Source organism: Physeter macrocephalus, chromosome 7, assembly GCF_002837175.3.
Source record: "Physeter macrocephalus isolate SW-GA chromosome 7, ASM283717v5, whole genome shotgun sequence".
NCBI classification, from domain to species: Eukaryota; Metazoa; Chordata; class Mammalia; order Artiodactyla; family Physeteridae; genus Physeter; species Physeter macrocephalus.
Genome location: NC_041220.1, coordinates 79,580,808 through 79,608,470, shown reverse-complemented (window position 1 = coordinate 79,608,470; position 27,663 = coordinate 79,580,808). Strand labels below are relative to the sequence as shown.

The window sequence follows — 27,663 nt, the reverse complement described above, 5'->3', positions numbered from 1 at the left end:
ATATCTCAATGTACTTAGCCACCCATCTAATGTGAGCAAAAATAAAGACTACTGTCCTTTATGGAGCCGATATTTTTCTGGAATAAGAGTCAACAAACAAGATATAGCATGTCAGGGGTGAAAAGGTCTGTGGAGAAAAAACAGCAGAGAAGAGGGTGCCTCAGGGTGGGAGACAGGAGAGTGGTTACAATTCTAAATAGAGTGGCTAGGGAACCTCAAAGATCCTCAAAGAGAAGTGAGGCAGCAAACCGATAGTTACTTAAAGAAGTGTTCCAGGTAAGAGAAGAGCAAATGCAAAAGCCCTGATGTTGGAGCATGCCTGGCCTATTTGAGGATCAGGAAAGAGGTCAGGATAGTTAGAAAAGAATAAGCAAGGGGGAAAGTAATTGAAGATGAGGTCAAGGAGGTAAGGGAAGAGGCAAATCAGGTAGGGCTTAGTAGGCCATTGTAAGAACTGTGGCTCTTTGAGCGAAATAGGAAGATTCTAGGAGATTTTAAACATAAGGGTGACATGCTCCAACTCACACTTTAAAAGAATTACTCTGGTTACTCTTTGTGAATACACTGTAAAGCAGCAAGAATTGAAACAGGGAGAATTGCACTGGTCTGGGTATGGATAACAGTGGATTGGATCAGGCTATTAAGAGGGGAAATGGTGAGAAGTGGCCAGGTTCTGGATGTATTTTGAAGGTAGTCAAACAGGATTGGATGTGGGTATGAGAGAAGAAAGATGATTCCAACATTTTGGCTTGAGTAACTAAAAGGATGAGTGGCCATTTATCAGGTTGGGGAACAGGTTTTTGGAGATGAGCTGTTTGTTGTGCACAGGTTAAGTTTGAGATGTCTCTTAGACATCCAATTAGAGATGTCAAGTAGGCTAACAGATATGAACCTCAGGTTCAGAGGAGAGGTCTGGGGCTGAGACAAATTTGGGAATCGAGCAAATGGATGTATTTAAAACAATAAAGCTGAAGGAGATCACTAAGAAAGCCAGCATAGATAAGAGGGCGGAGCCCTGAGAAACCAGTAAAAAAAAAAAAAAAAAAACTGAACAGGAGCCAATGCTGTAAAAGATAACTAAAGGAGGAAGTGCAATCAAGGGAGGTTGTTGTTTTTGCTTATTAAGATACCAAAGTTATAGCATATATATATGGAAGTGATCCAGTAGTGAGGGAAAATACATGAGAAAAGAGAAAGAACAATGGAGCGATGTCCTTGAGTAGACAAGAGAGAATAAACTTAGTGAATGTATAAGTGGAGGTCAGCTTCCTCCAGGAGCATGAATAGGTCATCCACAGTAACAGGCGAGAGAGCAGAATACCAGTGCAGATGCCAGTAGGTGGGTAGATGTGATTATAGGAGACTGGAGTTCTCCTCTGAGAGCTTTAGTTCAGCGGAAGTAGGGAGGAAGGTCATCACTTCAAAGCAAGGATGAGAGAGTAGGGTCTATCAGTTTGAGGACAGAAAGGTGTGAAAAAGTTGAGGGGGCTTCCCTGGTGATGCAGTGGTTAAGAATCCGCCTGCCAATGCAGGAGACGGGCACAAGCCCTGGTCCGGGAAGACCCCACATGCCGCGGACCAACTAAGCCCGTGTGCCACAACTACTGCGCCTGTGCTCTAGAGCCCGTGAGCCACAACTACTGAAGCCTGCGTGCCTAGAGCTTGTGCTCAAGAGAAGCCACTGCAATGAGCACAGGCACCGCAACGAAGATAGCCCCCACTCACCACAACTAGAGAAAGCCCACGCACAGCAAAGAAGACCCAACACAGCCAAAAATAAAAATAAATAAATAAATTTATTTTAAAAAAAAAGTTGAGGGGAACTAGAGTGAGTGGCTGGGGAAACCAATTGTAGTTACTGGGCAGCACAAAGGGCACATCTGAGATTTAAAATCAGGCCAAATAGGCAAGATTTTTCTGCTTTTGACACTAGGAACAAAAGTGACAGTAAGTCCTTTGAGCTTCATGGCTCCAATTCTTAAATCTGCTTTTCCTCCAGGTGTTTTTGTATTATTTTGGATCAAAGTTTTACATCAAATTTCTTTTTAAAGTTACAGCATTACACATATTTTCATCTTCTTAAGATCAATCATAAAAGAATGTCAAAAAAACCTTTAATGAAAATCACATTTTATGGGCACGAGTTTGATTGTTTCAATGAAAACTAAATTCTTATTCAAAGATATTTTATAGTCCACTTGTGATTAATAATGTTCATTTCTGATATTTTTCAGCATACGTAATTGATAAAATCAAAATCAAAGGCTATTATGTATTCAAACTGACTGAAGAAAAATCTAGACCCAGATTTGGATTCTTCACATCTGATTTCAAAGCTAAATCCTCAATCCAGTTTTACAACGAACTGATGAGCAACAATGGCTTCCTTTCTGAGAACAGTAGTCCTAGATGCAGTCAGACTGAAAAAAACACAGAGTGTATTGTCTGCTTACTTCTTGTGCAGAAGAAACCGCTGATATTCTTTGGATGTTGTTTCTTCTCCACCCTGGTTCTACTTTTATCAATTACCATTTTTCATAAGAGAAAGAGAAGAAAATTTTGGAAAGCAAAGAACTTACAACACATAACATTAAAGAAAGGCCATGAGAGTTCTTAGCTAAGCTGATCCTACAGTATTTCTGTCTGCATGATGGAAAAGTTTTTAAAATTCACTCCAGTTCCATATACTGGTAACTTACAGAAAATACACCTATATTTTAGAAAAACGACAGTTTTGAGATATTAGTGATAGCCAAGGTAATGACAATAGATGTCTCCGTTGTGTGGTTCAAATTTTCCCATATGTGTTAACATCAGTGAATTCAGTTCTTGGATCTAAGGTAAAAGCTTCTCTAGACGGTAAGGTATGATTATCTGATACTTTGTTTCATGGAGTTTGATGAGCTGTATCCTATCATTATTCTAGATTTTTCCTACGAATACCAATAGCTACTTATGATAAAAGAAACTGTTTTGAAAAAAGTGCAACTTTGTTAAGACTCCATAGCAGAGATTTAACACGGGATAGTCAGTGATAAATTCTGTCACTTCTAACAAGGTGCTTTCCCCTTTGGTCAGGGTGTTTCTCAAATGGAAAGAAAAAATAGGGTAAGTAGTGCTTGTCTATAGCTAGTTACAGTATAGACTGTAGCACATCAATCCCTTAGTTTTTCTCAATAAAAATTAAAATTATTAAGCACTCACAAAACATCTAATTTTGTGAGGTCTTTTCCCACATGATTTTTTAAAAATAACATTTAATTTCCAAAACTCATCTCATGTTAAAGATCAGATGACTAAGATTAAAGAGAGCTAGACCCAACTGCCTGTGATGACAGGGAAGTCACTCGACCTCACCGTACACGTACAGCAACTTCTTTAGACAAGTTGACCTTATTCCTCACTTGAATTTTCTGAGGTGACAAGATGTAGCACACTTAGGAAAATTAAAACATTCTAAAAAGACGAAAAGTTTTTAATTATCAAGTTACCAAAGGACCATTTATCCCATAAGACTTGCTCTCTCCCCTGAAGTGCTTCACTGTTCTGACACATGCACACAGAGATCTCTCAAGGTGTAGACTGCAGCCATACCTGGACCTCTCAACTGTGTCTCTCTGGACACAATTCAGAACGTTGGTGGTCTGCATGAGTTGAAACTATTCTTACATTGCAACTTTTGAAACTAGGATTAAGTAAATTCTTAAACCTGAATTTGCAGTTTGACTTTCTTGAACTCTATGCTTAATATTCATTCACTGTATTCTCAATGTTGGAAGAAAACCTGAATCTAAACCCATTTATACACATTCTTTCTTTAGGTGAGTCAGTATTTAAATAACTAACCATTGTCTACTCTCCTGGAATTTTGACTTTAAGAGTCAAAGGAGGGACCTCCCTGGTGGTGCAGGGGTGAAGAATCCACCTGCCAATGCAGGGGACACAGGCTCAAGCCCTGGTCCGGGAAGATCCCACATGCTGCAGAGCAACTAAGCCCGTATGCCACAACTACTGACCCTGCCTTCTAAAGCCCGCACGCCTAGAGCCCGTGTTCTGCAACAAGAGAAGCCACTGCAATAAGCCCGAGCACCACAACGAAGAGTAGCCCCCACTCACCGCAACTAGACAAAGCCCGCGCGCAACTAAGACCCAACGCAGCCAAAGAATTAATTTTTAAAAAATGAGCAAACACTCATTAAAAAAAAAAGACCAAGGGCTTCCCTGGTGGCGCAGTGGTTGAGAGCCCGCCTGCCGATACAGGGGATACGGGTTCGTGCCCCGGTCCGGGAAGATCCCACATGCCGCGGAGCGGCTGGGCCCGTGAGCCATGGCCGCTGAGCCTGCGCGTCCGGAGCCTGTGCTCCGCAACAGGAGAGGCCACAACAGTGAGAGGCCCACGTACTGCAAAAAAAAAAAAAAAAAAGACCAAAATAAGTAAATATAAATAAATAAAAAAGTCAAAGGAAAGCTCTTATTTCCTACATAACTGAGATACTAATTGATAATAGAATTAATTTTCAAAGATACAGATAACACAACTGGTCAATTCAAACAAATGCAAGTGATGAGACATCAATTTGCTATCTGGCTGGCCAAATTCAAATAGTAAAATTTGGCAGATGTGTTCTTCTATTCTCCTTGTTCCAACTGCACCCCTCCTTCAAACTTAGATTTTAGGTTATGCTTTCCAAGGAAATTTTTGTATTTTTTTTTTTGAGAACCACTTAGTTATTGGGCTTGAGGCTATACACAATTACAATAACTAGTCAATTATTTTAATTTTACGGATTATCAGTTGAGCAACTCATCAACTCTTTAACCTCTAATGTCCAAGGTTTTGAAAAGAAATGCATATTCAGTCACAGGAATAACAAAGCTTTAGAATTAAGATTTTGCTTTTATGGTCTCTACTTTTTTGACTAAAGTATCTTGTATTCATTGTTTGTTAACTCCACTAAACAGCATTATTTAATGTCTTTAAATTTAGTGCTTAAGACTTATGACCCCTTTTTAAAATTTGTTGCCTTGCCATAAATTCTTGCAAATAGTAAAGTCCCTAACCCAATGCTTACCTTCTTCCCTTTTTTTTGCCACTTGGGAACTACTTTTTTTCTTTTTAAACTTATTTTTTGGCCACACCATATGGGAATCTTAGTTCCCCAACCAGGGATCGAACCCACAGCCCCCTGAAGTAGAAGTGCAGTCTTAGCCACTGGTTTAAGCCATCATCGTAGGAGAGTCCCTAGGTAAACATTTAAATCTGGCTCATGATCAATTATATTTACTATTCAGGTTTTTCTTACTCATTTTAAAATCATAAAGTGCCAATTAGGAACTGTTGATAGCTTTTGACAAGATCTTTAAATTCAAGCTTTTCTGAGACTTGGAAGAAAATCATCCTAAAATGTAGCTTGTGTTACTTTGTATATTGTTACATTACTGTTGTATTCAATGTAACAAACTGTTCACTAAGTCTGATATATATGGAAATATCACAACTATGGTGTTTAAAGAGCCTCTGGAAAATGAGGTCAGTACATTGTGACTAGGTGTTTAATTCTCGAGGTAATTTATTCCAAATAAACCGGTTTATGCTGATTATTTATATTCAACTAACAATCTGGTCAGTTTTAAGAACTGTGGAACGTGAACGGGTTTGGTGTTGTAACCGGGTTCTGCCCCAACACTGCCTCCCCCATCCTCCCAAACTGTGTGCCAACTGGGTAACTTACTCCTGAGTATGTTTTCTGATTATACAACGTGGACTCCTACACCTCAAAATTGAAAAAACACACACGTGCTTACCCATAGTAAACAGAGAAAACGTGGACGTCTTCCCTGGGGAGAACTAGACTTTCATTTACCACATCCAAGTTACTGAGTGGAAATAACTCCTTAGCTACAACCAGACTGCAATAGTTATGCTGTGAAGGTCTCACACCACCCACTTCACTCTTGGAGAGCATCACACTTACTCCCACAGCTGCTACTACCGCCTATATGCTGACACTCTTCAACAGTTACACCTCTCTATCCCTCTGCAATATTGCCACTTGGAAATTACTTCCTCAGCCCTCAAATTCTGTCAACACCTTCCAAAACATCTTTCTAGTCCCATTACTATTACTGATTCTGCATAACTTGAATCTCCCTGGCAATCTGGGAACCATTCACTCAGCAAACAGCTAAATGCCAGACATTTTTCCAGGTTCTTTACTTGGAATATCCCAGTGTAGAAAAGACCACATCCTCATGAAGGTCAGACTCTAGCAGGAAAAAGAAATACAATCAATACACAACAAAGTAAACTATTAATATTACATTATAAATACCATGGACAAAAACAAGTGAAGCAGGGTAAGGGTATGCTAGGATGGGCATGAGGAAAGAGCCCAATTAATAGGATGGTCAACGTAGGCGTCACTGAAAACACTGGACTATAGACTTGAAGATAACCTGTCACTCCAAAGGGAAAGACAACTTGAAGGCTTTTAGGCAGTGGTATTGAGCAGGAAGGTCAACTCAGTCAGTGTAGTCAGAAAGGTTACGAGGGAGTTTGAAAAATGCATTCTGGCTACTGCTGAGAACACATGGGAGAGGGAGGAGCAAGAGTGGATCAGTTTAAAGGGTTTTGGCTTCATCTTCTAATTGTGAAAAATTTCAAAACTTTATGCAAATAGGAATAGTATAATGAATCCCCATCATTCAGCTTCAACAAATATCAAAGTATTGAAACCCTAGACCTAGAACCCCATCCAATGCCTACCCCAAACCTCATCTAAAATATTTCAGGGGCTTCCCTGGTGGCACAGTGGTTGAGAGTCCGCCTGCCGATGCAGGGGACATGGGCTCGTGCCCCGGTCCACGAAGATCCCACATGCTGCAGAGCAGCTGGGCCCGTGAGCCATGGCTGCTGAGCCTGCGCGTCCGGAGCCTGTACTCTGCAACGGGAGAGGCCACAACAGTGAGAGGCCCGCGTACCGCAAAAAAAAAAAAAATTAAATAAATAAAATAAAATATTTCAAAGCAAAACTTGCATTTACAATTTCACCCATTTCTTACTTAACCATTGTTATCAAACCAAAGATTATTAACTCAATATAAAAATTTCATTTATCTAAATGAAAATCTTTTAAGATCCTTATGTTCCAAATGGGTTTTATTTTTTCTTGCTTAGTCCCTGAACATACCTTACTTTGAAGGCACAGCCCACAGATTTTCCTAACAGACTAGACACACAGGATGTTAGAGAAATCAAACATGAATGTTAAGTTTTGCCTGAGAAATCATAAAGTTGGAGTTTCTATCAAGGAAGAGATTTAGAGGCAATCCTATTGAGTTAAGATAGTCTAGTATGGTAGTGTATCTAAAGCATGACACATGGAATGAAGAGACTATGGAAGGGTTATAAGTTTTTTTTAGGTATCAAGGACTAGGACATAGGAGTAAATGGCTGAAATTACGCTAAAACAGAGAACCTTGGGCCACCGCAACCATGTTTATCATAATATAAATTAACTCCATCTTCTAATTCTTACTAAGACTGTATCACTTCTCAGCTGCTTTTTCACACAAAGTTACTGTGACTCAGGCACTTACCCTCACAAATATTCAAATTCGTGCCTCTGCGAAATTACACATACCTTCAGGACATCTCCCAAAGTTCTTCATCCAATAATGAACAACCACAGTGTCGCCTGTCACTGGTACCCATATTCCTCTTGCCTGAAATCCTCTTGCTATTCCTTCAAACCACTTCTCCCATTAAGTCTTACTAAAATAACCCCTCCTATTCCTTCTGTTATTGTTCTTAGCACACTAGAATTTACTTAGCTGCTTACTGGCCAAATAGTTGGAAAGGATAATCAATTTAAGAAAAAGTCCCAAGTCAAAAGAGCTTTTATTCGTTTTTAAAATATCACATATGAGCTTGGCCTCTTGCGGTTTCTGTAACTGGATCACTGTAAAAAGAAATGAAAATGTCAGTAAATCTCCATCAATATCCTTGCCCAGAAAAGTTCTACTCTGAATCATCTAAAACATACTTTAAGATTATGACTTACTGGTTCATAGTAAAAATGTGTCAATTCTATCTCTTATTCTGCCAAATTTACTGTGTTCCAGAATGCAGCTCTCCATTTTCTACCTTTGCTACACCTCCAGTTTAAGTCTCTTAATCAATTAAGACCCCCAACTAAAACAGTTAATAAAATTTATATGGACATTACAAGAACCTACCTCAGATCTTATTCATCAGCCTGAACTGTTCCTTTTTCAGAAACATAGATACCATCCAAAAATTTTCTGATATCCTTGTTTTTAACTGTTGTGGCTTGCTGAATCAAAGCAGCTGTAAGAGCGAAAAAGATAAGGCAATTATTTAACCAGCCAAACCCATCATAAGCAAGTATTTTATTACATGCTATATATATACTTAAAACCTAAATATCTTTGGGATAGTTTATTAGAGTCCCACAATTTAAAAAAACTCACCAATCTTTTTGTCTATCTCATTGTTCTGCTTTCTCTCTCCTTCCCCCAAATTTTTTTATTTAGTTACTTATGTTTGATTGCTATATTAGAGGTATAACAAATTAAACTTGAGTCCTTTTGTCCCTATTAATATCCAATGTACTTAAGAGTCTTTTCTTTTGTGCCTTCACATGTCTAATTGTTTTTCTGTACACAGAGTTCCTAGGTCTGTTTTTAATTGACTGACCAGTGTCTTTACAAACTCCCCATGGAACATTGTAAGTAAAATAAATGGATGAAAAAAAAGAAAAAAGCCCACTAAAAGAACATATACCATGTATTCAACTACAAGATTTAGGTAAGATTTTATGGGCGTAATCAGGCACAGTAAACATACAAACCTGAATTTGACACAAGTTCAATGTCATTTCCTTCAAGAATCAACTCATCTTTCTGGGCTTGAGATACTGAACAAGCAACACCTAAAAAGGTAAGAGAGCATGTGCATAGTGTCAACATAAGATCTGTAGCGTATTTAAAATATTTAAATTAAGTAGCAATTTATTCCATTTAAAATTCCACACACCAAAAGAAATTGTTTTGTAACAGAATCTGTATTATCTGGGCCAATCTTGTATTCCTGCTTGAATGAATCTGTCCCAGACTGATTACAGACTATGATTCAATTAAGGAGTATGAGAAAAAGGTATTCAGCTAGTAGGATTTAGCTGTACAAAGATCTGTATCCAGTCTTACTTCTCCTGTATATTTGGTATCCCTCAAAGCTCATTTTTCACCTAAGGGTTCTCATTAAGTATTGCTGACCATAGCAACTATCATGCAATATTTTTGTAGAGCCATTAATTGGTACAATACCTTCTTCCTCCCCCTCCAATTCAACAGAATCAAAAAGCATCGAGAGCACTAAGTTTTAAAACTTTCCAATGCTTCAGTGTTAACTATGCATCAGACAAGAACTATTTTTAAAAAGCATTTCAATTTCAAGTCATTTAATCATGAGATGTTCCCAATTTTACAGATGAGTAAAATGAGCTACATAGAGGTAATCTGCCCAAGGTTGACAGTGAGAGCTGAGACTTGAAACTAGGAAATCTAGGTATTAATAACCTCTATTCAAATGGTCTTTTTTTGGATTTCAGTTTGCAAAACCAATCACAGCTCCCATGGCCTGCAAACTACCCCAAGTGTAAGCCTTCAGGAACCACAACTGGTATAAACATGATACAAAGCCATAATCAAACTGGATAATTCTGAAATAAATCTGGTCTTATTTATAGCTAACCCAAAATACCAGCCTTCACAAGTAGAAAGAAAATTTCTAAACCATACCTGGCCTCATCCGAACCCTGCGGATGTATTTTTCACCCAAAAAATTTCGGATTTCAACAAGAGAACCATTCTCCTGAATAACAACGTTGATGGGGAAGTGAGCATACACAGACCTCATCTTGTATCGGAAGCCCTAGGTTAAATAGACAAACTATTAGTAATGCTGAGAAACTTGAAAGATAGGATTTCCAGTTTTTCTCTGAAATCCAAGTAGGAGTTGCCCTTTTATAGGGAACATTTACATACTTGTCAGGGCTGTCTCCCTCCCTACACCTAGAAAAGGATGACCTTAATTTCTCTAGAAATTATCAATGGAGACTTTAGGGGAAAATTTCCTCCTTCCTGACAAAGGAAACTGAAACAGTTCTCATGCAGCACTCATTGTCAAGGTTTTGTAAAACGTTATCACCTACACCAAGCCTTACAACAATTTTACACACAAACGTGTTTCTGTGTCTCCTCACTGGACTGTGAAGCTCCTTAAGGAAGCATGTATTTTACCACCTGCTATGCCCACAGTAAACAATGCTAGTTTCCCATTTAAAGGAGAACCACAAAGCCCTTCATCTTGGACGGCAAGTTAACATACTGAGTTACTAAGGTAGGCCAGATCACAAAAACTGACACCAAGACAGGCCCCCCCTGCCCTCAAGGAACCTAACCTGGTATGTTTTTAAGGAAATGGACAGGGAGCTCAGAAATTAGATCCACCTTTTTCTATCCCTACAAGAGGTCCTGGTGGTGACAGACATAAAACAAGAAACCAAAGCCTACCCTGTATGTTACATTTTTTATATATAAAAAAAAATGCACCCTGAAGGTGAGTCCTATTTTGTGTGGAAAAAACACCATCAGCATACTATTAAGACCATCTGGTTTTTACTTTTATTTATCACTCAATCTTTACTCACATCACTTAATCCTAAGACCCAGGAATGCCTATTATACACATTTGCCAAGATCACTTTTTCCCAAGTACTTAATAAGTACATATAACTCACTAAATTACATGCATAATCTATTCTCTACAGCAGACATTTATGTTGCATACATAAATCACAGCTGAGAAACCTCCCCTTCCAAAACGAAGTAGTCTGGTTAACCTGCTTACCAGTGTAACACCCTTGATCATGTTCTGTACATGACTACAGATAGTGCGAACAGTGGCCAGTTCCTTTCTATTTCCCCACCATTTGTCAACCCGGAGCTGTAACAGAACAAAAACTTTAGAAAATTCTTTCCAGTAATAAGTAGGCTTGGAAAAAAGTCCATTCATTCACAGTAAGTAATCTAGATTCTAGTATTTGCCCAAATTAAAACACACGATTTTCAAGGAAAAATTAAACCACAAAGCCCTCAATTAACATTTTTGTTACTGTACATTACAGGTACACTACTACTTCACAAAGGAATGACAACCCAGAACACAAGTTTTGTACAAGCTGCACCAAACTTCACTCCTGGAAAACTAAAATACCAGGTTTAAAAGACCTACTGCTGGTAAGATTCTTACAAAACAATCAGATGAAAAATAAACTTGTAACAGCATTAAGACCTGAGACGAATGACAACTACTAGTACTGATCTTTTATAATCCACTCTGTTCAGAATCTGGTTTTCCAATTTCATTGAAGCAACAACACCGAAACTAATTACGCTTCTGGACACCAAATTTTAAGTTAAAACACGGAACCTCAATTCCGTAATTTTAAAAGCAACCCAATTTGATGCTTTTAAATCACAAGCTTCCAAACAAGCAACTGAAGTGTCAAAAAACAAAAACAAAAACTCACCCTCTTCTTTTTCTTCCCAAGGAGACTGAGTTCTACATTGATGTGATTGAAGTCCCTCCGCAGGGTGCCTCTGGGGCCCTTCACAATAACTGTGCGTCCCTTCAGAGTAATGTCGACTAGGAGAGAACATATTCGTGAGGCCTCAGAACAAGGTACAGACCGTGTAGTAAAGATGTAAGAAAGATGCAAACACCAAGTCTCCTACCATTTTCTGGAATGTCGACAGTCTGATTGCTGAGAATGGTCTTCATTCTGAAACACAAACACTTGGGGTAAGAAGGCCGCAGAGGACCTGTTTTCGACCAAACTACGATAAACAGAGCTCCACTCCTACCAGAGACCGCAGGCAAAAATTCCGGGAAGAATACGAGAAGACCAGCACGGAGAGCGGCCCCCACTACGCCCTGAACAGGAAGGAGCAGCTCCTCGGCGTGTTATAAGCCCAACGTGCCAACTCCCGCTCAGCGCAACCCTGGGACTCCCATCAAGCCGGCGCCATCCCGGCAAGGCTGAGGAGCGGGGGTAGGCCTAAAAGCCCAGGACAGGGCTCGAATCCCATCGCCACCAAATTCATACGGCGTTCGCCCCGCGGGGAGACAACCAAGATAGGGTTTCCGAGGGCCAGACTCGCGCGGCTGGTTTTCCCTGAGCCGATGGCTTCAGATTCCCAAGGCCCATCGATTACAGTTGCCCACCTCACCTCACAGTAGATGCGGCAAAGAGAGAGCGTCTTTCGTCATCACGTCCTTATAGGCCGTAGGAGTCCTGCGTATGGCGTCATAAGCGCGCGACTCTACTAGGCTAAAGCAGCCAATCGCGGAGCAGCGCAGGTTCCGCAAGGTCAGGTGTGGCTCAGGTTGTCGGTCGTAAATCGAGTGACGGTTGTTCCATCTTTCTTTTCCCGGGAATTAGTGATCGCTCGGCCCTGCTAGAAAAAAAAGAGAGGGATGTCTCTACGCTGCGGGGGCGCGGTCCGCACCGTGGGCCCCCGGGTGAGCTGCGGGGCGAGCAGGTTGCGGGAGTGGGGTGGAGGGGGCTCCCATCCCTTTAGAGCGCCCAATAATGCCAGCACTTACTGAGTGTTTACTTCGAGCCAGGTACAGTTCTAAACATTTTTCTTGTGGTATCTCATTTAATTCTTCCGACACCCCGAGGAGGTTAAGTCTCTGGTACTTGTTTGTTTGTAGGTCTCTCTGGCTGGCGCTGAGATCTTTTTTTCTGCTTATCAGTGATTTGTACTCTGTATTTATTGGAGCGTTATAGGAGCATTGCGGTGAGCACTCCAGATTACTACTTTGAGCTCTTCTTGTGTACTAGACACCAGTTTGGGCAATTAGAACCCAAATCTATGCTCTAGACTCGAGCGGGAGACCTGGGCAAGTACAATAGCAATCGTGCAGCATTAATAGGCACTGTATTTTTTTTTTAATTCTTGAAGGTTCTTTTGCTTTATAAGTACTGACTCTTGAATTTTATAGTGTTTTGGCTGTCTTGTCCGTGTGTGTTCAGATCTAGGAGCCAATGGCTTCTTACGGTCAACAAATACATATTGAGTGACTTCCTTCTTTAAACACAGAATGTAACCTAGAAAATTAAAACGTTAGGTTTGGTTTCCCTTCTTCAAGTTCTGTGAAACTAGTTGAGCACTTACCTCTACGTTTTAACACGTATGCTTATACAAAGTCCAAAGCAGAGAGATTTACTTCAAATTTCATTTAAACGTCCTTGACTCAAGTCAGGAATAGAAAATTCAAAGCTGTAGCGTCTTCTCCCTTATTGCAATTTAAACTTGAAAAACAGACTTTTAGTACCTAAATGGGTTACATGAAAAGTATGGCATGTTAGCCAGTTCCAACGGTTTCCAAATCTGTTCTAAATCCAGCAGGAAATGGTCAGCTCCCGTTCTCCTTTAGGTTTGGTTTGTTCCCCTTGGGTCCTCCTTAATCTTAGATTCTCAGCTCCTACACAGAGCTTGTAAATAGTTTGACATAATTTCTGAATCAGTTCTCTGGGCTTTACCCTTCCTTTTGGTATTAAAATAGGTTAAAACTAAGTTATTCCAAACCCCACTAAATAAATGTCATAATGAACCCTTGGTTTAGGTATTTGGAAGATATTTATGCAGTCCAGTCAGAGAAGTAAGTTCCTTGCCAGATAAAAAAAAGAAATTTTTACAGAATGGACCAGACCTTCAAGATTTTGTATCTGGTGATCTAGCAGACAAGAGCACCTGGGACGAATATAAAGGAGACTTAAAACGCCAGAAAGGAGAAAGGTAATTGAAATTTTGAGGTAATTTTTATGTCCCATTTCTTCATAGTGCATCATTTTCAGATATAACCAAGCCCTAGGGTATATTTTTAATCAACTTGTTAAATTTAGCTAAAAATCATTAGAAAGAAGTGATAACAAACATAGATAGAATAGGTGAGATTGTTGGAATCTATTTCTTTTCTCTCTGCCCTCTGACAGTTTTTCTTCAACCTTCCTAGGACTTAGCCATCCTACACCACCATCTCCCATTTTCCATCCAGCAACAAATTTCTTCAGAGAGCAAAGATTATCACCTTGTTACTAGTCTATGACACTTTAATAAGTTTTTCATTGTTACTGGGTGTCGGTGATCTAACTTGTTGCTTCGCCTAGTCAATGTACATATGATCTATGGATAGCATGCCTTAGTTTAAAAGAATTGTAAGGGAATTTAGTGCAGAGAGCAAATTGTATTGGGAGATACCTTACCTAGCAACTTCTAGATCACAAGTGGGTGGAAGTCAAAGGGAACCTGAGGAAATGTAGTCTTCACTCCAAATTTTAGATTTTTTTCCACTTAATAACTATCAAAATCTAGAATGTAGAGCAGAAAGTTCACTTGTGGGATCTCTCCTTAATCTGAACAAATATAGAACTTTTTGTCAGTATTATTTTTTAGGGAATGAGATGTTCAAAAGCTTCTTCATTTTTTTATTGGGATGGTGTTACTCTGTGCCTTTGCAAAAGTAGACATGAGCACAGTGCCCTGCTAGACACAGTTATAGGTGTTTTCTAAAGTGGTTTGAGTAAATCTAAATTTCATTCTCTGTTATTACTCCTATGACAGAAATTAAAAGAGTTAATCCAGGATTATGGGGGGAAATTCCTAACTAGGAATTGTAATAGAGCAGAGTAACTTCAAAGCTGTGTGATTATTTGGGAACATACTTGTTAATGTATAGTTATATTTGGCTTTCCTCAGGTTAAGACTACCTCCATGGCTAAAGACAGAGATTCCCATGGGGAAAAATTACAATAAACTGAAAAATACATTGCGGAATTTAAATCTTCATACAGTAAGTTATCAGAGGGTTAAATATCCCTCTTTACCAGAAGCCGTAATTTTTCCATGTATATGTAACTTAAAAATTAATAAAATACATATCAAAAATAGCAAGGAAAGTAAATAAAGATGTTTAGTGATACATTACTCTCAGTAATGGAAATATATTTAAAGATTATTTTCCCTGCAAAAGAAACAAAAAGTAATTGTATTTTTTAACCTTTCATTTAATAGTACAAACAAAAAAATTTTTTTCTGCAATTTCGGGAATGAGGGTTTTTGTGTGTTTTATATTACAAATTAAGTACATGCTTGTTGGAAAGGGTATATTAAATGTGAAGCATCCTATATGCAATCTCAAATGTTTAATTGTTATACCACTTTAACTGTTCAACATATGCCCTTGCAGACCTTTTTATTTGCACATGTAAAATACATACATTAATATAGTTTTTTTTGTTGTTTTTTAAAATTTACTTATTTATTTATTTATTTATTTTTGGCTGCGTTGGGTCTCTGTTTCTACATGTGGGCTTTCTCTACTTGTGGCAAGCGGGGGCTACTCTTTGTTGCCGTGCACAGGCTTCTCATTGCAGAGGCGGGGTTCAGGGCTCTAGGTGCCCAGGCTTAGTAGTTGTGGCGCACGGGCCACATGGTTGCTCCGTGGCATGTGGGATCTTCCCAGACCAGGGCTCGAACCCATGTCCCCCGCATTGGCGGGTGGATTCTTAACCACTGCGCCACCAGGGAAGTCCCTTCATATAGTTTTTAATTTAAAAATGAAATCCTAATATCTATATACTTCGACAGTTTTAACAGCATTTTTGAATAGTGAATTTCTTCATAAATATGCTGTGAAGAATGGATAGTGTAAACATGCCTGATGACTAATTTGCTCAATTGGTAAGTATTTTCAACCTGACTGTATTCAGTTCCCTTTTACCCACAGGTATGTGAGGAAGCTCGATGTCCCAATATTGGAGAGTGTTGGGGAGGCGGAGAACACGCCACTGCCACTGCCACAATCATGGTAAGGCCAGCCTCAAATTCTAAAGTCTAGAGACTGAAAGGAAATGTTTTGTCTCTTTCTCCTACAAATGTACATTATGAATCTCTGATCAGATTTCTTGTTACATATGAGTTTATGAGAAATGTGGGAAAAAACCCAACAGAATAATCCAACCTGTTATGATCTCACCCTTCTCTGAATAAGTCTATTATTGATTCTTCCATCTACCTGATGGTTAATCATGTGCTGCCTTGAGATATCTCTTCTATTAATTTTTGGAAATGTTCTTCATGTTGGCTTAACTTGTTATTCATTTTGCCCCTTAAATAATAAGCATTTATTTTTCTCCCTCATGGGACTTTCAGTTGGCCCATGTTCATCTGTTCTTGACTGGGCTAAGCTGGACTCCAGGAAGTAGGTTGGGTTCAGGTCTGCTCTAGAGAGCTTTATTCATGGACCAGTGGCTCTCCAAGGCATATTCTTATCATGGAGGATGGAAGGAGCACAAGAGGACAAGCCAACCATCCATGCATATTTGAGGCTTCTGCTTCGTCATGGTTGCTATCATTCTATTGGCCAAAATAAGCCACATGACCAAGCCAAGCCTGAGCGGGAGTAGAGACATAACTTCCTCCCCAAGTAGACGGGCCCTGCAAGTTACATGGCAGTGGGTGAGATGTATAATCTTAATATAATAGAGTAAGAAATGGGATTAATAATGCAATCTACCATATTATTTATACAGAGGAGTTTGGAGATTGAAGTATTGGGTTAAATATAAATTATGTGCAACTGAAAGTTCATACTTGTCTGGGGAATGTCTGATAAACTGTTGAGTTATATCAGCAAGAGACTAGACGAGCTGGGGATTCTTATGAGATAGAGCTCCTTCTGGAGTAATACAGAGCCAACCAGAGAGCTTATCTAAGTTATGCAATGTCAATTCTTGAAGGAAGGAGTGATTCTGAATACTCCATGATGGAAATCTCTGGTTTTATCCCTTGCCTTTCCTTTTCTTTAGTTTTACCATATATGTCCGTATTCCTTAACCGTATTGTTTAGCTTTGAATGTTTTAAATTTCTTAAAAACAGAATCAAAGTTTATACATTCATCGCAGTTTTATTCCCTTAACATTACATTCTCTAAGTCATCTGTTTATTTGATTTAAATTGTAACATCTCTATTCTAGTTGATGGGTGACACATGTACAAGAGGTTGTAGATTTTGTTCTGTTAAGACTGCAAGAAATCCACCTCCACTGGATGCCAATGAGCCCTACAATACTGCAAAGGCAATTGCAGAGTGGGGTCTGGATTATGTAGTCCTGACGTCTGTGGATCGAGATGGTTAGTGCATCATCATTACCTCTTCCAGAAATTGGCTCTTATTAAGTTATGACATCATCTTAAGCAATGGACTGTTTTGTTTCTAGATATGCCTGATGGAGGAGCTGAGCACTTTGCAAAGACTGTGTCTTACTTAAAGGAAAGGTACGTACTTGTTTTTGCATTTGCTTGTGTAATTTAAGGACTTTTGTTGATCCATGTAAATTCAGTTTATTTTAGGTCTTTACCTTAAAGCAGTGGTTATTAACCTTTTGTGGGGATTATAAACCTGTCTCATAATCTGCTGCAAATTATGTGGTCTTTTCTCCAGAAAAGTCGTATTCAAACATACAGATAAATATTCGCAGAAATTGTAGGGATGTAGGGACACAAACTTATTCATGGACCTTTAGTCCATAGAACCCCTCCTTCATATTTGAGTATCAGTCTAAACTTTGAGTAATTTTATGTGAAGTATAAAACTAGTCTTCCTAGCACTGATTTAAATAAACCATCATCTAGAAGAAGTTAGGATGAGATAAACTCCCACATTGTTAAAATATGTTCCTTTTTTTTTTTTTTTTTTTTTTGCGGTACGCGGGCCTCTCACTGTTGTGGCCTCTCCCGTTGCGGAGCACAGGCTCCGGACGCGCAGGCTCAGTGGCCATGGCTCACGGGCCCAGCCGCTCCGCGGCATGTGGGATCTTCCCGGACCGGGGCGCGAACCTGTGTCCCCTGCATCGGCAAGCGGACTCTCAACCACTGCGCCACCAGGGAAGCCCAAAATATGTAATCTTGATATAAATTTTATCACTATTGATATACCCTGGGAATTTTACCCATAACTCACGTTTTATTGACATGTAAATTCTATGTATTTAAAAAGGAGTTTATTTCTTTTTTTTAAATTTATTTATTTATTTTTGGCTGCATTGGGTCTTCATTGCTGCACGGGCTTTCTCTAGTTGCAGTGCACGGGCTTCAGTAGTTGTGGCTTGTGGGCTCTAGAGCGCAGGCTCAGTAGTTGTGGTGCACGGGCTTAGTTACTCCGCGGCATGTGGAATCTTCCTGGACCAGGGCTCGAACCCGTGTCCCCTGCATTGGCAGGCGGATTCTTAACCACTGCGCCACCAGCGAAGCCCTATGCTTATTTTCTACAGCTCAGTACTAGTCTAGCACCCTCAGTAAATGTTTTTTCAGTGATTCCCCCAATATTTTCTATTTTATTTTTTTATAGTTCATTTAAAAAAGGTTTTGTTTGCCACCCACAAAATTGAACTCACAAACTACTAATGAGTCTCAACTTGCAGTTAAAAAACAGTGAGTTATAAGATGTGTTCTTTGAGCATCTCTTGTATCCATGGGAGGGTGTGTATGTGGTCCTTTCTACATCTGTTCTCGCATGAAACAGCTCCAAAAAAAACTTTGCAGTTGGGTTTGTGAAAAAGTTTTAGTTTCCCAGTCATTTCTACTACTTGTCAAAGGGAACAGCTTTATGACCTAGTTCATATTTTAATGCTTGAATGCATAAATATAGCCAGAATATAAATAGGAAGATTAATGTTTAGCTTGTATTTCATTTAAGCAAAGCTCATGACTCAGCAACTCAGAAGATAGTTTTTAAAGGTCAGAGCACTTGTGAAATATTTGTCTAGAGGATGGGAGTAGAGCACTATTCATGAATTTTAAAAGAATGCAAAATTAAAGGAATTAATATTTGCATTCACATAAGAGATATCCCAATTTATTTTTTTAAAAAATACAAAGGTTATTTTATATTTAAAGTTTTATATTTGTATTTTAATTCCTTTAAACAATTTTTTAATACCTACTTAATAAAGTTTAAAATTCTATATAATCCCCAAATTTATTCTGATCATTATTTACATGCAGATGTGTTTTTTTTTTTTAACATCTTTATTGGAGTATAACTGTTTTACAATAGTGTGTTAGTTTCTCCTTTAGAACAAAGTGAATCAGTTATACATATACATATGTTCCCATATCTCTTCCCTCTTGCGTCTCCCTCCCTCCCACCTTCCCTATCCCACCCCTCTCGGGTGGTCACAAAGCACAGAGGTGATCTCCCTGTGCTATCCGGCAGCTTCCCACTAGCTATCTAATTTACATTTGGTAGTGTATATATGTCCCTGCCACTCTCTTACTTCGTCACAGCTTACCCTTCCCCCTCCCCATGTCCTCAAGTCCATGCTCTAGTAGGTCTGTGTTTTATTCCCGTCCTACCACATTTACATGCAGATGTGTTTTAACCACAGTATGCATATTATTTGATGTTATAGGTTTGTTTGGCTTTGGGGGGTTTTTTTTTGTTTGTTTTTCATTTAACAGCTCATATATAAACATTTGTGTGTTCATGCTATTCTTGGCAAGGTTCTAAAGCTTACCATGTTGAAACTGATACTGAATGAGTACTGGTGACTTCTATTTTGAGCAACAGTTATGTCAATTCTTTTCCTCAGTTTGATACTTATCTCTTTTTCACCCTAGGAATCCGAAAATCCTTGTGGAATGTCTCACCCCTGATTTCCGAGGAGATCTTAAAGCAGTAGAAAAAGTTGCTCTGTCAGGATTAGATGTGTATGCACATAATGTAGAAACAGTTCCAGAATTACAGAGGTGATTTCATATACAGAGTAATGTTGGGAAGTTTGGAGGGTCAGAATCTGCTATATTTTCTCACTTGTTTCAGGGGAGAACTTTGTAATTCGCTTTTATAAAGTGAACTCTGTTTTTAAACAAAAACAACATACGTCTATTGCAGAAAAATAAAAAAATGTAGCCAACAAAAAGAGTGTAAACGTCACCCATAATATTTCCACCTAGTAGTATCAATTATTAACATCTAAGTGTAATATATATACTTTTATATTTATACATGTGTATATATGTTTTGGTACACACACACATAATGAGCATCTTTTTTTTTCTTTCTTTTTTTTTGTAAAGTATCATTGCAGGTGTCAACGAGCTGTTTTTTTCAAAGAACAGTTTTCAGAAAGAAAAACTTACTCAAGAGCAATTGCTTTGATTGTAGTTTTAAAAAAAGACTTAACCATCCACTTGGCAATAATATATGCAGTAAATGATGCTGAAGAAAAACCTAGTACACTCAGATGTATTTCAGATCTCTTTTAAAAAGTAGATACTATGCTGTCTTACTCTTCCTAATAATTTTAGTAGTCAGGAATAATTACAGATTGTTATTCTATATCAGTAAGTACATTCATATTTCAGAAAAATGAAAAATTTGGGGCAAGATTAATAATTCATTTTCATTATTTTAGTAAAGCATTTGATAGTGATTTTATTAGGTTCTACACATTATTCTGTGTTAAAGAAAGAAGTAGGATAAACAATAACCAGGATTTCCACTAAATCATAAAAATATTAGAGAGCATGACTTGAATTCAGTGGAGAAATAACTTCCAAAAATTTCCTTATTATCAATTGTGTGTGTGTGTGTGTGTGTGTGTGTGTGTGTGTGTGTGTGTTTTAATATTTATTTATTTATCTTGGCTGTGCCTGGTCTTAGTTGCTGCATGAGGGATCTTCATTGCGGCATGCATGTGGGATCTAGTTCCCCGACCGGGGATCAAACTTGGACCCCCTGCATTGGGAGCAAGGAGTCCTACCCACTGGACCACCAGAGAAGTCACTGTGATTATTTTTAAATTCATTAATTTGTTTCCTCTCTTCCCTGTGAACTGGTCTCTGATTAAAAATAACAACCATAACAACAAATCAATTATACAAAATAAAGGTACGTTAGAATTCAAATGAAGGCTCATTAAACATCACCAACTTTGTGTCCTTTGGGCCTTATCCATTTAAGCCATGGTGGTTTGGCCCCTGTTGAAGTCTAGCACACAGCCTGTTCCAACCCTGTCATATCTCATGATACCACCACCAGTGGGTGCCAGTTTCTCGTTTTCATTTAAAAAACATTATCCGGGACTTCCTGGTGGTACAGTGGTTAAGAATCCACCTACCAATGCAGGGGACACGCGTTCAAGCCCTGGTCCCAGAAGATACGACATGGCTGCGGAGCAACTAAGCCCGTGTGCCACAACTACTGAGCCTGTGCTCTAGAGCCCGTGCTCCGCAACAAGAGATGCCACTGCAATGAGAAGCCCGTGCACCGCAACAAAGAGTAGCCCCCACTTACCACAACTAGAGAAAGCCCACGCACAGCAACGAAGACTCAACACAGCCAAAAAGTAAATTAATTAATTAATTTTTAAAAATAATAAGTAAAAAACATTATCCTTTGCAGTGAAAATTCCAGAATCATGTATTTTTTTACCTAAGAGATGTCAAGCTATATACTTACCAGCAGAGGGCAGCTTAGTCCTTAGAAATGAACATAAAAGTTTCATTCCTCTGAAATGGTTCAGGTTAAATAGTTTTTTCTTTGTTCAGTATCAAGATTTTCTTCCACTTTTTTCCCCTTCTCTCTTGACTACTCTTCTAATCACTTATTCTCAGCTTCGGAATTGCTTCATTCATTACTTCCATTCTCATTTTCTCTGCCCCAGGCTTGAAAGGCCTGAAAAGTCAACAGAGTTGGGGGCCTAGTGAAGCTTGATTTTCTTTCCTAAAGTAGCACTTAGACATTTGCGCAAAAATCCTACCATTGAACCATATGATGTAGCATGATGTCCAGAATGTACTTTTCTGGTCTTTCAGGTTGCTTGCATAATTATGTACTTAGTTGAGCTTGTGGTTATTTTTGCTGACAACAGCTTTGCTGTTTTCAAGGAAGGTTCGTGATCCCCGGGCCAATTTTGACCAGTCTCTACGCATACTGAAACATGCCAAGGAAGTTCGACCTGATGTTATTTCTAAAACATCTATAATGTTGGGTTTAGGTGAGAATGACGAGCAAGTATATGCAATGATGAAAGGTAAAGAAATTGGAAATGAAAACTCTTTTCCATTTAATTTGAGTAATAGCAGGAATCCCACTTTGAAGGACCTGTTATGCTTTCTCCATAGTCTCAGTGAAAGTGCCAGTGAGAACAAACATATAGTATATGTTGTAAACAGCAGCATAGAAAGGAAAGGAAGTATGTTTTCTTAAAACTTTATGGAATGATGTACAGGATGCTCAGGATATGAAATTTGCATCCCATTTTATTTCTCACCCTTTCATCAACTAAAAACATGACTTTGTCTACTTTCTTATTCACTCATTAGACAGTTTTTGAGTCCAGCCAGGTACCAGGAGCTCTGTCAAGCACTGACAATCCAAAGATGACTAGGATGAATTCAGGCCTTTGAGGAAGTGCTTACTTATAGAATTGTTACATAACATGGTGTGCTTTGGACTTCGCTGAACCTTAGTCCATTAAATCCATTTGCTTTGTGATTCTTGCGCTTCTTAAATTTTAAGATATAAAAGCTTTTATCTTACCTGAAGATCCTTGACCAACTTACAGTTATTTATTGGTTCAAAGAGTAATAAGTTCAAATAATAATTAAAAGCTGCTCTTTACAACTATGCATACAGTTAGCATTGTAAAAACATCTGCTAATGTAACATGTGCTTTTTTTCCTGTAGTACTTCGTGAAGCAGATGTGGACTGTTTGACTTTAGGACAATATATGCAGCCAACAAAGCGCCACCTTAAGGTACAACTACCATAAATTGCCAAATGTTTAATGGTAATTTGCATTAAATCTTTATTTTCTTTAGGTAAAATTAAGAAGCTACTGGCTTTTTAGTGTAGTGTTCCATGTATATTTCTAAGTTCCAGTTTCCATTTTATTATCTGCATAAAGCAGCTATACTGGCACTTATTTGCTGCCCCCAAAATTGTATAACTTAAGTGACCTACAGGAAAAAAAAATTTAAGTTGGGAAGTTGTGTTCATTCACACTTGGTGATCTTGTGATTTGTTTTAAAATTATATGGGAGCCAGAGGTGAAGTAAGAAAGAAAAGTAGGTCTCCCTATTTCTATATTGGACATTTATTCATTCATTCAAAAAACATTTCTTGAGTAGTGACCATGTGCCAGACACAGTGCCAAGCAGAAGATAGAAGACGAGTAACACAGTCTTGTCCTAAAGGAATTTTTTTTTTTTCTGTCAGGAATCTTATAGAAATAGGTGTGATTAATATTTGATTGTACCTGTTGGTCAATAAAGGAATGATACAGATATATAATCTCTACAAATAATCTCATTTTCTTTCCCTTTTGGAATAGCTAATATAATTCCAAATTGATATGTTTCCCCTCCTCTCTAATTTCACTATAATTACATTCTGACCGAATAGCCAACAAGTAGATTTTTGTATAGAACTGAAATGATTTAGGAAAATTCTAGAATCTAGAATTAATTCTTTAAATCTAGGTTGAAGAATACATTACTCCTGAAAAGTTCAAATACTGGGAAAAAGTAGGAAATGAACTTGGATTTCATTATACTGCAAGTGGCCCTCTGGTGCGTTCTTCATATAAAGCAGGTAAGTTAGACTGCAGAGCATGATTCTATTTAGTCTGTAATTTTCCACATTAAAATGATAACAGCTGTGGTTGTCTTTTGTGGGGAAGAAAAAAAAATTTTTTTTTTCTGAAATATCTTTAGGAACTTTGCTCCATAAGGGTAAGTATCTGTTTGACAACATTGCTGCTTGCATTAATATCTTTGTGTTTTTCCTCCCAGAAGCAACAGGAAAAAAAATCCATAAGGTTATTTTCCCTATGGAAATGTTTAGTGTAATTTTACTATCTACAGTGCAATTATTTATTTTAACTTATTAATTAATTTATTTATTTTTGGCTGCATTGACTCTTCGTTGCTGCACACGGGCTTTCTCTAGTTGCAGCGAGCGGAGGCTACTCTTCCTTGCGGTGCATGGGCTTCTTATTGCTGTGGTTTCTCTTGTTGCGGAGCACGGGCTCTAGGTGCACAGGCTTCAGTAGTTGTGGCACGCGGGCTCTAGAGCACAGACTCAGCAGTTGTGGCTCATGGGCTCTAGAGCGCAGGCTCAGTAGCTGTGGAGCATGGGCTTAGTTGCTCCGTGGCATGTGGGATCTTCCCGGACCAGGGATCAAACCCGTGTCCCCTGCATTGGCAGGCAGATTCTTAACCGCTGCGCCACCAGGGAAGTCCTAAAAGCCTTTTTCAAGAGATAAAGTCATGTGGTAATGGCCATTACAAGAATAAACAGCTAGTTATTTTTTGGGTATGTCCAAACCATGTTATACTATTAATGATCTTTTAAATGACTGTTACATAGTGGAGTCTAAATACTAGACATGTTAAAATTAGGCATAAATTCTATTTGTCAAAATTAATGTTCAGGGCTTCCCTGGTGGCGCAGTGGTTGCGCGTCCGCCTGCCGATGCAGGGGAGCCGGGTTCGCGCCCCGGTCTGGGAGGATCCCACGTGCCGCGGAGCGGCTGGGCCCGTGAGCCATGGCCGCTGGGCCTGCGCGTCCGGAGCCTGTGCTCCGCAGCGGGAGAGGCCACAGCAGAGGGAGGCCCGCATACCACAAAGAAAAAAAAAAAAAAAAAATTAATGTTCAGATGTTAGTAATATTCAGTGTGTTCCTGTAAAGAAACTGAAGACATTTTAATGAACTAACAACAGCTTATCTTAGTTATAAAACCCAAGAATTTGCTTCAACACTGACTGACAGGATGTGGGAATTTTGGAAACCAATAATGATAAGTGATTTATTCTTTAAGGAGTACTACTGGCAAGCTAAAATTATATATAAAGGATAGGACCAACATCAGCTTCCAGGGTGGTCAAAGTAGAATAATGTCATTTAAAAGGCCTTTTTATTTTGTTGGTTTGGGTTTTTTTGTTTGTTTTTTGTTTTGTTTGTTTTTATTTTTGGTAAGGAAAATTTGTAACAATTATGAGGAAGTGAATTATAAACTTTTTAATTCCTTTAAAATTACCAGTAAAAGGTCAAAGTCTTAGATTCAGATGATGGATTAGGATCTGATAATATGGCTCTACTCTTACCAGATTTAGATGAGGCATGGGGCAGCACGGATTATTCTCTCCATTACTTGGCAAGGTTATGAGTCTTAGGATTCTTGGTGATTGTGTACAGATACAATCATCACAATTCTACTCATGTATTAAGATGACAGAGAAATTCATCAGACTCCTCATAAAGTTGGGCCTGCAGTGCTGAGCTCTGCCAATAAGCTTTGAGCCGTGCTATAACAGTGATAGACTAAATGGAACCCTAATGACCTGAAAAGTGAAAGTGCCCCCTCTAAGCAGCTAACTTAGTGCACAGGCACATCTTAGGGGGTGGAGAGAAAGCAAGCCCATTATAGATGAGAGCTCTTGCTTCCCTAGAGGGGAATAAGCTAAAGAGATGCCATCAAATGAATCTGCTCAACTGCAGCAAGGTCTGCTTTATATACATCAGATCCAGGCTAATAATGTAGCAGAATTGCTCTCTGAAATGAATTGTGCCGACAGCAGTATTTTGTCGGTGATGAAGAATAGATGGTGCACATGAAGTGGAATAAATGCACAGAAGCAGCCCACAGATACAATAGGGTTACCCTTTATAATATTTCTTTACTAGAAAGAGTAATGGTAAAAATTGTAGTGATAGAAAAAGTTTTTTAAGAATAATCACTAGGGACTTCCCTGGTGGCGCAGTGGTTAAGAATCCGCCTCCCAATGCAGGGGACACGGGTTCAAGCCCTGGTCCAGGAAGATCCCACATGCTGCATAGCAACTAAGCCCGTGCATCACAACTACTGAGCCTGTGCTCCAGAGCCTGCGAGCCACAATTCCTGAAGCCCGGGTGCCTAGAGCCCGTGCTCCTCAACAAGAGAAGCCACTGCAATGAGAAGCCGGCTCACCGCAATGAAGAGTACCCCCCACTCACTGCAACTAGGGAAAGCCTGGCGCAGCCACAAAGACCCAACACGCCAAAAATAAGTAAATTAAATAAATAATTTTTCAAAAAAGAATCCACCTGCCGATGCAGGAGACGCAGGTTTGAGCCCTGGTCTGGGAAGATCCCACATGCCGCGGAGCAACTAAGCCCATGTGCCACAACTACTGAGCCCGCATGCTGCGACTGCTGAAGCCCACACACCTAGAGCCCATGCTTCGCAACAAGAGAAGTCACCGCAATGAGAAGCCTGCGCACCACAACGAAGAGTAGCCCCCGCTCACCGCGACTAGAGAAAGCCCGCGTGCAGCAACAGAGACCCAATGCAGCCAAAAACGAATAATAAATAAATTTATGAAAAAAAAAGCTCTTTTAAAAGAAAAAGAATAATGACTAAGCATTATGGTTGAGGAAAGGACCAAAGATATGGGGGCTATGTGAGGTTAGAAAATTATTGCCATTGAGATTTGAGAAGAGAAAAACACCAATAAATACAAAAGTCTTCTTTAAAGGGAAACACTGAAGTATAATTATTCTGAAATTTACTTTAATTTGCTATTAATGTATTTTTATTTTTCCTAAATAGGTGAATTTTTCCTCAAAAATCTAGTGGCTAAAAGAAAAACAAAAGCCCTCTAACACTTAACAAGACATTCAAGATCACAGTTGGTAACAGAAGTGATGGCAGAATGCCTAGACTTCAGTGGATATATCCCAGTCTTTTTGTTTTACGAAAAATACCAATAAGCTGTGCATATTTAATTATAATAATTCATTTGTCTTTTAGCATATCTTCTTTGTCCCAGTAAACAATTGCTTGTTATGATGTAAATCATAAAACATCTTTGTAAGAGTTTACTGTTAATAGTGTAGTTCAAACAATACATTAAAAATTTCTAGAAAATCTTTTAAGCCTCTATACATCATTGTCACGTTTCATTTCTGAAAAATGACATACTGTGATGAAACAGTCAAAATAGATTGAGATTGTATCTGTTTACTTATAAGTAGCATATGTCCTTTGCATAATAGCATAACATCGTTGGAATAATGTAGAAAGGCTTAAGAGTTTCAGTGTTGACTCTTCACATTGATATGACTACTTTAGACCTACAGAAGAGTTTTATGCTGATTCCTTGTTTAGGACCTCTATTAAACCAAGACCATGATGTTGTCCAAGATGGGGAAATATAACCTAAAAATAAAATATTAACTCTCATTTTATAATAGTTTGCTACATCACATGCACTATCCATTTGTTCCTTTCATTCCTCACACCACTCTGGTGAGGTGGCTGTGTTCTATCATAGTAATGACCTGAATGAGGAATTTCTTTCCTAAGTACTAGAACTCAAATTCATCTTTTGACTCTGAATCCTGTTTTTCTACTACATCTCACAAAGGAATTACTTAGATGGCAATACAGTAAAATATGTAATTTGGATAGCCAATTCTGTTTTGAAGTTTTAAATATGTGAACTAATTTTTTTTTATAAA

The 27,663-nt window shown here is 38.7% G+C and overlaps 3 protein-coding genes across 7 annotated transcripts in view; 2 read left to right on the top strand and 1 right to left on the bottom strand.

The window, feature by feature from the left end:
- The window catches only part of KLB (klotho beta), a 39,814-nt gene extending 32,047 nt beyond the window's left edge, over positions 1-7,767 (top strand). The window contains 1 exon segment of the mRNA XM_007113888.4: positions 2,235-7,767. Within this exon segment, the coding sequence (XP_007113950.2) occupies positions 2,235-2,617 (383 nt within the window). The 3' untranslated portion in view covers positions 2,618-7,767.
- A 114-nt stretch (positions 7,768-7,881) lies between these two features.
- RPL9 (ribosomal protein L9) lies at positions 7,882-12,333 on the bottom strand. Of its 2 annotated transcripts, none has more exons than XM_007113886.3 (8): positions 12,316-12,333; positions 11,821-11,867; positions 11,616-11,731; positions 10,934-11,029; positions 9,823-9,955; positions 8,874-8,954; positions 8,239-8,350; positions 7,882-7,961 (listed from the first exon to the last, which is right to left on the bottom strand). In XM_007113886.3, exons 2-7 carry the CDS (start codon positions 11,864-11,866, stop codon positions 8,247-8,249), a joined length of 576 nt encoding a protein of 191 aa, XP_007113948.1. In that variant the 5' UTR covers position 11,867; positions 12,316-12,333; the 3' UTR covers positions 7,882-7,961; positions 8,239-8,246. The 2 variants fall into 2 exon arrangements, with proteins under 2 accessions (XP_007113948.1, XP_054942068.1); XM_055086093.1 differs by lacking the exon at positions 12,316-12,333 and adding an exon at positions 11,950-11,968.
- Positions 12,334-12,427: 94 nt separating this feature from the next.
- Positions 12,428-27,072, top strand: LIAS (lipoic acid synthetase). 4 transcript variants are annotated; one of them, XM_028492045.2, is made up of 11 exons: positions 12,429-12,607; positions 13,718-13,890; positions 14,851-14,944; positions 15,881-15,961; positions 17,131-17,287; positions 17,374-17,431; positions 19,775-19,903; positions 22,046-22,191; positions 22,848-22,918; positions 23,643-23,754; positions 23,877-24,163. In XM_028492045.2, the coding sequence occupies exons 1-11, from the start codon at positions 12,563-12,565 to the stop codon at positions 24,050-24,052; spliced, it is 1,242 nt and encodes a 413-aa protein (XP_028347846.1). In that variant the 5' UTR covers positions 12,429-12,562; the 3' UTR covers positions 24,053-24,163. The 4 variants fall into 4 exon arrangements, 3 of the variants coding, with proteins under 3 accessions (XP_028347847.1, XP_028347846.1, XP_007113945.1); XM_007113883.3 differs by lacking the exon at positions 23,877-24,163 and adding an exon at positions 26,753-27,072 and having other exon boundaries at positions 12,432-12,607; XR_448188.4 differs by lacking the exons at positions 23,643-23,754; positions 23,877-24,163 and having other exon boundaries at positions 12,430-12,607; positions 22,050-22,191.
- The last annotated feature ends 591 nt before the right edge of the window (positions 27,073-27,663 follow it).

Excerpts from the sequence above, each read along its gene's own strand:
- RPL9 (XM_007113886.3), bottom strand. The coding sequence starts at position 11,866 with ATGAAGACCATTCTCAGCAATCAGACTGTCGACATTCCAGAAAATG. Across the intron at positions 9,956-10,933 it reads TGATCAAGGGTGTTACACTG|GGCTTCCGATACAAGATGAG; the intron begins GTAAGCAGGTTA and ends TATTTAACCTAG. Across the intron at positions 8,351-8,873 it reads TGAACTTGTGTCAAATTCAG|CTGCTTTGATTCAGCAAGCC; the intron begins GTTTGTATGTTT and ends TCGCTCTTACAG.
- LIAS (XM_028492045.2), top strand. The coding sequence starts at position 12,563 with ATGTCTCTACGCTGCGGGGGCGCGGTCCGCACCGTGGGCCCCCGG. Across the intron at positions 15,962-17,130 it reads CTGCCACTGCCACAATCATG|TTGATGGGTGACACATGTAC; the intron begins GTAAGGCCAGCC and ends TCTCTATTCTAG. Across the intron at positions 23,755-23,876 it reads GCGTTCTTCATATAAAGCAG|GAACTTTGCTCCATAAGGGT; the intron begins GTAAGTTAGACT and ends AAATATCTTTAG.